Source organism: Trichomycterus rosablanca, chromosome 1 (genome assembly GCF_030014385.1).
Source record: "Trichomycterus rosablanca isolate fTriRos1 chromosome 1, fTriRos1.hap1, whole genome shotgun sequence".
NCBI classification, from domain to species: Eukaryota; Metazoa; Chordata; class Actinopteri; order Siluriformes; family Trichomycteridae; genus Trichomycterus; species Trichomycterus rosablanca.
In genome coordinates, this window is record NC_085988.1 from 58754731 (window position 1) to 58767284 (window position 12554).

Genomic DNA, 12554 nt, shown 5'->3' on the forward strand with positions numbered 1-12554 from the left:
TTCTCCTACCTATTGACCATTATAAAGAAGACTAGAGAATACAGCAGTGATGTGCGATGAAATATTGTTGAGCTGCAGAAATTTGATATGGATGCAAGAAAATAGATAAACAGTTTAAATGCCTATTTGCACTATCAGGGCAATAATAAAGATATTTAAGAAACCGGCCACAGGGTCATGGATGGCCTTTTATGGAAACGGTATTCCCTAATGGCTGTGGCCTCTTTCAGCAGGATAATGCGCCCTGCCACAAAGCAAAAATGGTTCAGGAATGGTTTGAGGAGCACAACAACGAGTCTGAGGTGTTGACTTGGCCTCCAAATTCCCCAGATCTCGATCCAATCGAGCATCTGTGGGATGTGCTAGACAAACAAGTCTGATCCATGGAGGCCCCGCCTCATAACTTACAGGAGTTAAAGGATCGGCTGCTAACATCTTGGTGCCAGATACCACAGCACACCTTCAGGGGTCTAGTAGAGTCCATGTTTTGACGGGTCAGAGCTGTTTTGGCTGCAAAAGGTGTGACCCACACAAATGTTAGGAATGTAGTCATGTTATGCCTGATCATTGTATGTCTATATTGACCACATGCAGAGTAAGGAGGATGGTTCATTTAACTTTTGCATTTTATTTTTATCAACTGCTTTCTCCTGGTCAGGTTCATAATAGGTCCAGTTCCCCAGGAACTTCTGGGCACATTCTACTCCATAAAATGTAGAAAAAAATGCAGTGGTAAAACACCTGCCTGATAAGTAAATACACAACATTTTATGTACAGTAACCTTTTTAATTATTGATTTTTTTTTAATAAAGGGCAAATAAGTTACAACAGATAAAGTTGCCTATAGAATTAAAATGAAAACAGCAACCGGTTATTTATTTACTTAATAAATACAGTATGTGAATCAATATCTATATATATTTTTAATATAAACACTGAGGTACTACAACAGATAAACAAAATTCTCACATTTTAATCACAAATAACAGGTTCATATTTAGGTTAGCATCACAAATGTGAATGAACTTGGTCAAAATGCATTTTCACACACACAAATATATTCGTCCTGCCTGCAAATTTTAATCATATTATACACTCTCACCAAGATTAATGAGTTGCTAATTCAGAATTATTTGTCATTGCAAGTTATATGAGTGATGTTAAAGAATTCCTGTCCTTACCCTTGTGCTGCAGCAAGCAAAAAGTGAAATATTTGTTAAAAAATTAAAGGCAAAATTAAAGGTATAAGCACTTCTGTAAACGAAATCTTTATCATTTCTTTATCATTTCTTTATTTATATTTTTAAGTGTTACCCAGGGTGGTTTGACTCAGCACAAAGTGTTCCCAGCACCGTACATCCATAACATATGGGCATTAAGTTGATCTCCCTTTGTTGCTATTACTTTTTCAATTCTTCTGTATAAGGTTCCCACCAGATTTAAATTCATTTTATATTAGTCACAAAAGCATTGGTACAGTTGGGCACTGAAGTGGAGCAGAAAGATCTGACATCCAAACTTTTGCTGCATGTCAGAAGCAGAAAATTCCCTACAATGCAGTATATGGCATTAAAAAAGTATGAAGTCATACATGTTTTGTTGACAGATATGATGTCACAGTTCACTGAGGCAATTTGATTTTCTTTTAGTGAAAGTAAGGGGCTTAGCCCAGACCATCAAAAAAAAAAAACACCATCTTTTTCAAGTTCAAATCTCAGCTGTGCTATTGGCCTGGTCTGGAAATTATTGAAAATGTTAAAAAAACAATGTACCTCAAAGAAAGACTGGACTGTGAAATAAATATTCTAAAGGAATAAATACATCATCTACAACATCACACTTACGCAAAACTGCTGTTTTTATTTTAATTTTTATACACACAACATTTAGCAGCATTTTTTGCTTGTTTAACAAAAGTGTCTACAATTGGAAGACGTGGATGTCAATCAAACACGATGGACCAATTAGAATTGACGCAGACTTGAACTTTTCCGTTAAAATTCTGTCACGTTTTTAGATTATTAAAAACCAAAGCGCGCTTATAAAAAAAACCTGCTGGATTTTGAAGAGGACATCTGTGGCTAAACGGGAAATGGTATCGTTTGTTTTATTTCATAACACTAATGGATTAATGGTTGAGAATGTGAGAGATCTCCAAGCCGGGACAAGATAGGTTCTATATCTCAGGTGAGCGATTTATCATTTATAAAGTGATTTTATTGTGTTTAAACAGTGTTTTTAGATGTGGCCATAATAGATGGTTTTTTAAAATGCTAAAATTCATGTGTTTTAATTTCTAAATGGCTGTTGCGGATGAGTTGTAGATCAGTGGCACATGTTAATTATGTCATCAAGAGTGAGTGGCAATAAACAGCACTGTGTTGGAACGTATCTTTGTGTGTTATTTGCTTTAGACACAGACAATGATTTTATTTACATTAAGTTTACATTAAATTTACTTTAAGCAACAGTATCGGATCGGATTACACGTTTCAGATCCAGTGATTTGGGCCAATATCGGACCGACACCGATACAGAGTATCGGATCGGTGCCAGCCCTAATACAGTGCCTTGCAAAAGTATTCAGCCCCCTTGAACTTTTCAACCTTTTGCCACATTTCAGGCTTCAAACATAACGATATGAAATTGTAATTTTTTGTGAAGAATCAACAACAAGTGGGACACAATCGTGAAGTAGAACGAAATTTATTGGATATTTTAAACTTTTTTTAGAAATAAAAAACTAAAAAGTGGGGCGTGCAATATTATTCAGCCCCTTTACTTTCAGTCCAGCAAACTCACTCCAGAAGTTCAGTGAGGATCTCTGAATGATCCAATGTTGACCTAAATGACTGATGGTGATAAATAGAATCCACCTGTGTGTAATCAAGTTTCCGTATAAATGCACCTGCTCTGTGACAGTCTCAGAGTTCTGTTTAAAGCGCAGAGAGCATCATGAAGACCAAGGAACACACCAGGCAGGTCCGAGATACTGTTGTGGAGAAGTTTAAAGCCGGATTTGGATACAAAAAGATTTCCCAAGCTTTAAACATCTCAAGGAGCACTGTGCAAGCGATCATATTGAAATGGAAGGAGTATCAGACCACTGCAAATCTACCAAGACCCGGCCGTCCCTCTAAACTTTCAGCTCAAACAAGGAGAAGACTGATCAGAGATGCAGCCAAGAGGCCCATGATCACTCTGAATGAACTGCAGAGATCTACAGCTGAGGTGGGAGACTCTGTCCATAGGACACAATCAGTCGTACACTGCACAAATCTGGCCTTTATGGAAGAGTGGCAAGAAGAAAGCCATTTCTCAAAGATGTCTATAAAAAGTCACCTGGGAGACACACCAAACATGTGGAAGAAGGTGCTCTGGTCAGATGAAACCAAAATCGAACTTTTTGGCCACAATGCAAAACGTTATGTTTGGCGTAAAAGCAACACAGCTCATCACCCTGAACACACCATCCCCACTGTCAAACATGGTGGTGGCAGCATCATGGTTTGGGCCTGCTTTTCTTCAGCAGGGACAGGGAAGATGGTTAAAATTGATGGGAAGATGGATGGAGCCAAATACAGGACCATTCTGGAAGAAAACCTGTTGCAGTCTGCAAAAGACCTGAGACTGGGACGGAGATTTATCTTCCAACAAGACAATGATCCAAAACATAAAGCAAAATCTACAATGGAATGGTTCACAAATAAACGTATCCAGGTGTTAGAATGGCCAAGTCAAAGTCCAGACCTGAATCCCATCGAGAATCTGTGGAAAGAGCTGAAAACTGCTGTTCACAAATGCTCTCCATGCAACCTCACTGAGCTCGAGCTGTTTTGCAAGGAAGAATGGGCAAAAATTTCTGTCTCTCGATGTGCAAAACTGATAGAGACATACCCCAAGCGACTTGCAGCTGTAATCGCAGCAAAAGGTGGCGCTACAAAGTATTAACGCAAGGGGGCTGAATAATATTGCACGCCCCACTTTTCAGTTTTTTATTTCTAAAAAAAGTTTAAAATATCCAATAAATTTCGTTCCACTTCACGATTGTGTCCTACTTGTTGTTGATTCTTCACAAAAAATTACAATTTCATATCGTTATGTTTGAAGCCTGAAATGTGGCAAAAGGTTGAAAAGTTCAAGGGGGCTGAATACTTTTGCAAGGCACTGTACATACAGTGTATCACAAAAGTGAGTACACCCCTCACATTTCTGCAAATATTTCATTATATCTTTTCATGGGACAACACTATAGACATGAAACTTGGATATAACTTAGAGTAGTCAGTGTACAGCTTGTATAGCAGTGTAGATTTACTGTCTTCTGAAAATAACTCAACACACAGCCATTAATGTCTAAATAGCTGGCATCACAAGTGAGTACACCCCACAGTGAACATGTCCAAATTGTGCCCAAATGTGTCGTTGTCCCTCCCTGGTGTCATGTGTCAAGGTCCCAGGTGTAAATGGGGAGCAGGGCTGTTAAATTTGGTGTTTTGGGTACAATTCTCTCATACTGGCCACTGGATATTCAACATGGCACCTCATGGCAAAGAACTCTCTGAGGATGTGAGAAATGGAATTGTTGCTCTCCACAAAGATGGCCTGGGCTATAAGAAGATTGCTAACACCCTGAAACTGAGCTACAGCATGGTGGCCAAGGTCATACAGCGGTTTTCCAGGACAGGTTCCACTCGGAACAGGCTTCGCCAGGGTCGACCAAAGAAGTTGAGTCCACGTGTTCGGCATCATATCCAGAGGTTGGCTTTAAAAAATAGACACATGAGTGCTGCCAGCATTGCTGCAGAGGTTGAAGACGTGGAAGGTCAGCCTGTCAGTGCTCAGACCATACGCCGCACACTGCATCAACTCGGTCTGCATGGTCGTCATCCCAGAAGGAAGCTGACGCACAAGAAAGCCCGCAAACAGTTTGCTGAAGACAAGCAGTCCAAGAACATGGATTACTGGAATGCCCTGTGGTCTGACGAGACCAAGATAAACTTGTTTGGTTCAGATGGTGTCCAGCATGTGTGGCGGCGCCCTGGTGAGAAGTACCAAGACAACTGTATCTTGCCTACAGTCAAGCATGGTGGTGGTAGCATCATGGTCTTGGGCTGCATGAGTGTTGCTGGCACTGGGGAGCTGCAGTTCATTGAGGGAAACATGAATTCCAACATGTACTGTGACACTCTGAAACAGAGCATGATCCCCTCCCTGCCTCATGGCAGTTTTCCAACAGGATAACGACCCCAAACACAACCTCCAAGATGACAACTGCCTTGCTGAGGAAGCTGAAGGTAAAGGTGATCGACTAAACCCAATTGAGCACCTGTGGCGCATCCTCAAGTGGAAGGTGGAGGAGTTCAAGGTGTCTAACATCCACCAGCTCCGTGATGTCATCATGGAGGAGTGGAAGAAGATTCCAGTAGCAACCTGTGCAGCTCTGGTGAATTCCATGCCCAGGAGGGTTAAGGCAGTGCTGGATAATAATGGTGGTCACACAAAATATTGACACTTTGGGCACAATTTGGACATGTTCACTGTGGGGTGTACTCACTTATGTTGCCAGCTATTTAGACATTAATGGCTGTGTGTTGAGTTATTTTCAGAAGACAGTAAATCTACACTGCTATACAAGTTGTACACTGACTACTCTAAGTTATATCCAAGTTTCATTTCTATAGTGTTGTCCCATGAAAAGATATAATAAAATATTTGCAGAAATGTGAGGAGTGTACTCACTTTTGTGATACACTGTATGTATACAAACTTTTGATTGATTGGCTAATTAAGGTACAGTGATACCTTGAAACTCAACACCAATTGTTTCTGGGAGTGGCGTTGAGTTTTTTTCCCATAAGGACGTATGAGAAACCTGTTAATGCATTCCATGGTCCCTTGGAACTGCATATATTTCATTATATGAATATTATATGGTATATACAGTATAATAATAATAATATAATATTATATTCCATTACCAACAATTTTTCATGTGGCAAATGTTGTTTACAATCACCATATCGAATTTTTTAGCTTCTAACTAATTCTGATCTGGAGTTATTGAAGTTGGAGTAAAAAGTGTCCATGTTGGTCTCCAAAGTTTTCCAACACAAAAAAACAGATTATATTGCAGAAAGATATGTAAGATAAATTGTTTGTACTTAATAGTGTCATTATTTAATACTTTTGTGCCTTTTTGGCTCTAAAGCTGTGTCAGACTCTGTGTATACACATGAAATCTACCCCTTCCCCATTTCTTCACATCAGCCTGTGAAAAAGCAAACCATCACTGAACAAAACGACTCTTTTCAAACAAATAATTCATTGTAATCGAATCAGGAAGCTGTGCTCTTATCTATGGTGAAGATTCATTCGTTTCGTAAACAACTCCATGGATCAGTGCACATTTGTTTCAAAGATTCAGTCATGGTTCAGGTCTTTTTACCACAAAATTTGAAGACGGTTTTCGTTAGTTATGTGGACAAACACTGTTGGAAATGAATTTATATATTCTGGAAATATTCTGGAAACATACAGGATGGCCACCAAGAAGAAAAACAAGTGGATTATATCCCTAATGGAACAACACAGAGATACAGATTTGGTCTCAATTTGAAGAAGAGAAGCTCAGGTAAGCAGCAGTTATGATTTATGCTGCTGTGTGGATGATCTGGGTCGCTGTGCTGCTGTTTACCGGGTTCTTTCATTTTGCAATGATAGCAAAGCATTATCAAATATTGAACTTTTTATTGATTTTTTTATCCTCACTTATTTGAAGTAAAACATACCTCACACTCAGGTCGAGTTTAAGATAAACATCACGTTTAAGGGTACAAATTTCTCTACGAAATTTGCAGTTTTCCAATCATACTCTCACTATCTATTAGGAACCTGACTTCCAAAACAGCTAGAGCTAGAAAATGTAATGACTTGCCTTTCTCCAGTCCAGCTTTTCTGTATCTTCCCTTTGTATAATGACTTGAACTGTCTTTCAGTGCCAGTTTGAACTGTCTTTCAGTCTACTCAGTACATTGTCTTCTGTCAACCTCCTGAGTCCTTAATATCAATATTACAACACTTCACCTCAGGTCACCACAATGCATCATTTACTTACTGTCATCTTCCCCATCACTACTCTCACATTCACCACATCCTGAGCACAGCATCCTAACAACACTACCACACACTAACAGGTTTTCTTTATGCTCTTAAATCATCCATCAGTACTCTTTTCCTTTTATTATTTTCATCATTTGACCTTCTTGGCCTTTTCTACGTCTGCTTTTGGCTGTCGGATGTGCTGTATGGCAACAGAAGAGAATTTAGAGCAGCTGGAAGAAAGAGAAGGATGTCAGATCTTAATGCTGATCTCTTTTTTCATCCACACTTTTCTGGCCAAATTCACCTTGGATGTGACTGCAGCAAAGAACATCTACAAAGAGGAAAATTACTCATTCATCAATCTTGCTCCTCTGCAGACCTCTTACAACAAGATTTTTACCTCTTACCATCTGACTTTTCTTGCTCTATTTGCTATTCCTACACTAAATATGCCATTTTTCATCTCTCCTACATGATTATCTTTATCTACAAAGTTTAGCACTCCTACCACCTGTCCACTGCATTCCATTCTACCTACAATGCTTAGAATCACAGGACCTCTTCCCCTTTATTAGATTCATCTTTCATAATCATTTGACTTATGGTGATGTTCCTACAACTTTAATGCCTGAAAGAGTTATTTTTATTTCTCAAAAAGCTCACATGAAAACTTTAGTCACTAATAGCTAAAGTGCCCTTGTGATTGTTATCGAGATCCTCGAAGCAGCCATAGCATCAGTGATTTTAAACTTTTCAGCTTAACCACAAAAACATCCTGTTCACAGACTTGAATTCATTAGCTTAGAATGGTTGGTGGTATGCTTCTTACTTGGAGTGATGTTTATGTCTATGTCTGCACTATCCATACTCTTAACCTGAGGCATAACCCACAACACTTAGTACTTTGTGTGCTTATTTTTACATCATTACATCATATAATTCCTATGCTAACAACACATCACTCTTTATGTCTTTTACTCCTTCAGAGGGTGGCACGGTGGCTTGGTGCGTAGCACTGTCATCTCACAGATCCCCAGGTGGGACGGTCCGGGTACTTTCTGTGTAGAGTTTACTTGTTTTCCTTTTGTCTGCATGGTTTTCATCCGGGAGCTCTGGTTTCCTCCCACAATTCAAAGACATGCAAGTGAGGTGAATTGGAGATACTCAATTGTCCATGACTGTGTTTAACATTAAACTTGTGAACTGATGAATCTTGTGAAACACGTAACTACCTGTCCTGTCATGAATGTAACCAAAGTGTTTTAACATGACGTTAAAATCCTAATAATTAAATATGTTTCAGGTCACATCTGCTTGTCAGGTGGACATCGTCAACCAACTGCTCCCTTACTTTAATTTACATTGGTGGCATTTAGCAGGTGCTTTCATTCGAAGCGACTTACAATTATGACTGAATACAGTTCGTGTTTGTCAATTGAGTAAAGGCCTTGCTCAGGAGCTGAACAGTGACAACTTGTCAGTGGTGGGGTTTGAACTGAAATCAGATCTGCTCTTAAACAAGCTTACTGTACTTAATAAGGTTTAAAAAACAGTTTTTTTTTTAACTTTCCCTAAGAAGCACTGGTAAGACCAAGCGAGGGGCATTGCACCCTTTGAGCCTAAGTCTAAAAAGAGTTACAAATGGATTTCCCAATAATGAAAGTTGGAACGATAGTAAATACTGTATACCCAAGAGTGACCGGTCTGCTAAAATATTAAACAGGTATAGTGACAAATCATCCAAAAATCATCCAAATGTAAATGTAAATAACATTAAAAAAGGGCAAATAGCCCAAGTCCAAGTTTTATGAATTTTCCATTCACATCTCGCTCAAATAGATATTCTGATAAATATATAGTCAGTGCTGCTTATGCCTACTTCACACTACATGATTTTTGCCCTGATTTTCGCTTGGCAACTGGTCAGAACTAGATTTGCCGGGAGCAACTCGACGTTTGCTCGGTGATCAAAACTCGGCTCTCAATTGAGTGAACTCGGCTCTCAATGTGTGAACTACTCAACAATTCGATCTGAGCAGCTCGCCGAGTGCTCGGCGACCGAAGCAAGATTTCTAGCTTGTCAGATATCTGGATCTGAGTTGCCCGACTGGCAATGAGTGTTATGTCGAACAGCCAATGAGAACGCAAGATACGGGGTGAGGGGAAATGCAGGGGAGAAGTTGTAAAAAGGTGGGACAGGGGCATAATATAGTTTATATCAGAATACATCGGCACACACACAAGTTTTACAGTAGTTCTGACCTTATTGTTCACTACAAAACATGTCAGGTGGCTGCTGTTGGGCCCTTGAGCAAGGCCCTTAACCCTCAATTGCTCAGACTGTGAACTGTAATGTAAGTCGCTTTGGATAAAGGTGTCTGCTAAATGCCTAAAATGTAAAATGTATTAAACAAAAAACCAAAAAAGGATAAATTGAGATACTTGGTATTATTCTGTCCAAGACTTTTTCAAATCAATATGCGGGCTCCAGACAGGATTGGTGTAGCACTTTAAATAATTGATAGTATGTGGCACAAGAAGTGAAGCAGTACAGTCATCATAACTAGGACAAGGGCATCGGCATCACCTTACAATTAAAAGGTTCTAATTAAAGTCAGTATGTTAACGTGTGAAGGTGTAAGATTGTTGTGGTAACAGGCTGCTTCCTTTTCTGCCATCAGTGAGAGAGCTAAAAGGTTCTCACCCTCACTGAGGTCAAAACAGATCATCTCTGACCGATGGATTAGGTAAGCATTTACCCATTTGCATATTACATGTTGTATTTTACATGCATAGAATAATCAACTAATTATTCTAATTAAATATGATTTGGCAGTTTAATCAACGTCAGTTGGTTCTGGGACTGGTGTCAAGTTTTAAAGGCGTTGAGTTTCACGGTATTTTTTGTATGGAAAACCTGTTAATTTGTTTCATGGTCACTTCTTAATCATGGAGAAGCTTGATTTTGGAGTACCGAGACGCATTCACATGAGAAGTGATAAAATAGCTTTTCTGCTTTTTTGCACATTAAGTTTTGTGCACTGCCTGTGAATGCGCCTTTACTGAACGAAATACGGTATTCCAAGATCAAGCATCTCCACTAAAGAAGTACAGGTAAAGTGCAGGTTTTATTGTATTTGTATATTGATTTGTATTTGTTTTTCAATTGTATTTGTGTTTTTATATAAAATTATTGTACTAAAACAACGAGTGAGAAATTTCATTAGTGGAAAGAACTTATGATCAGTAATAATTAATAGAAGTTTGGTGTTCCTGTGTTGTTCTTTTAGTACATTAATCCACATTAAGCTTTTTTTTTTTACAGTAAGAGTTTTAAACTTGATTTCCTTGAAAAGGTGATTCTCACAATTTCTCAGAACCCAGAGCTATAATGCAGATTCGTCTCATACTTCACTTCTCATAATTCATCTTCACTTTGATGAAGTTTCACCTCAAACGCTTAAGCAGAGTGCTGAACAAAGTGGCTGTTCATTGTTAATTTGAATTTTTTTTGTTTTTTTAAAGGGAAACATCGAGTTTAAGGGTACGTTGAGTTACAGGGTACCACTGTATAAGGAACCAGTAGGTCTACCATATTCAGTCAGTAATAGGATTGGTATTGTGAATGTTTGTGGTGAAGCCATTTTCTTTCCACTAGTGAGGCAGGAATGTTAAAACCTTTAAATCAAGTGGCAATTATTGAGCTGTATTCATTATTCATTAACTGTTTTGTCTTGATCAGGGTTGTGGTGGTGCTACAAATCTACTGTGCACCCAGAACAGGATGACGGTCCATTGCAGGACACCACACACTTACCTATTTACTCACCCACATTCAGGGACACTGACTAGCATGTCTTTGGCAGGTGAAGGGAATCAAAAATACTTTAAAGGAATCCAAGCAGACATGGGAAAACATAACAGATACTAACCAGAGTTTCAAATTCTGATTACACACTGAGTAACATAGAAGTGAAAAATTGGCCTGTGACACCATCTGCCACCAGCAAAATGCAGGTCAGAAGAAGTAGTTCTAGGCAAACTGCATGTTTTACGGGCTTTAGCGCTCAGTAGTGCTAATGTACTGCCTTTAAACTTAATACTTTATAAACCGTTTCTCAGTTTGGCTCAGTGCTGAGTCTTTGCATTGTGCTTGACACAGCCACTAAGGTAGACAGACAATGTTGGGTTTCCTTCCTGATTTATAGATCTTTCTAAAACTAAAAAGTAAACTAAAAATGTGTAAGTTTAGTAACAAAAAGTAAATTCCAAGGCTACAAATAGAAAATATGAAAGCATTAAAGTGTCTTCCCTATTACCTTCTCTTTATAGTTAGGGCTTGAGAGAGAAGCATTAGTCTGTAATCAAGTCATGGCACATTGGTGGATTGAGGAGCTGACACATAGATTGCAGTTCCACTTAGCATTTTGGCTCCTTTACAGGAAAACAATCACGCTTGCTTCCTCGTCTTTCAGGCTTTAATACTTTTTTTTTTTTTTTTGCCAGATAGATCACGTGGTAGACTGGTTATCCCTGATGCTCTACAGCATGGTATTAAAGACTTTTGGGAGATTGGATTATTTTCCTTTTTTCTTTTGATCAGTCATTCTTGTTTAGTGTAGCTGAAATGTGTTCATATTTCCTCTTATCCACATGCTTCCCCTTATTCTTGTACTACTCTCTGGTGGGCCATTAATTGCTGACTACACCTATGATTTCCATAATGTAGCAGCTGAGAGTGGGTGGAACTCTAAGACACCTATGGCCGTTTTCCAAGAGGGGCTATCAGAGAAAGCTAAAGATGGGTTAGCCACCCATAACCCACCACAAAGTTCTGTTTCACCTAGCCATCCAATTGGTCAGCTATCTCTGGTAATGTAAATAGAGATGCAGGGCAAACTGATGAACCAGACTGGGGCATAGCCCACCCAGAGTGATGCTTATACTATTTGTTCCAAACCAGAATCCACTCCTCGACAAAAGCTGGGGCTACAACTATGATAGGATGGAGCATTTCCAACCAGCCAGTCTAGAGCTCAAGTTAAAAAAACAGTGTCCATCCCTGGGAGGGAAACCTGTAACAAACCAGAAATCTGCCCCTGGACCTCAGGGTTTTAAAGGAACCTGCAGGTCAATTCTAAAACCTGTTTAAGCTATTGATGCTCAATCCTCGGTATCTGAAGTGTTTACCCATCAGATTCACCCTATTACCATGAATCTGAGCAACCATATTGAGAGGATCTTGCTGCTCTTAACACAGGCTCCAGATCTGTCACTCATATTGACATTCATTCATATTGATCTTTACATTCCGCCACTGTCCCACACTGTCACTGTGTTTCTCAACTTCATTAGGGGGACTACCTCCTTTTTAGAACAATAACTGTGTCCAAGACATCTGGCACAAACCAGAATACACATTTAGGCCAGGGCAATGAGACTGGCTACT

General features: G+C 39.2%; 1 protein-coding gene across 1 annotated transcript in view; it reads right to left on the reverse strand.

The window, feature by feature from the left end:
- Positions 1-7253: 7253 nt before the first annotated feature.
- Positions 7254-12554, reverse strand: part of LOC134324859 (chemokine-like protein TAFA-2) — a 55030-nt gene continuing 49729 nt past the window's right edge. Inside the window, exon 5 of the mRNA XM_063006777.1 lies at positions 7254-7304. Coding sequence (XP_062862847.1) covers positions 7254-7304 — 51 coding nt within the window. The remainder of the gene's footprint in view (positions 7305-12554) is intronic.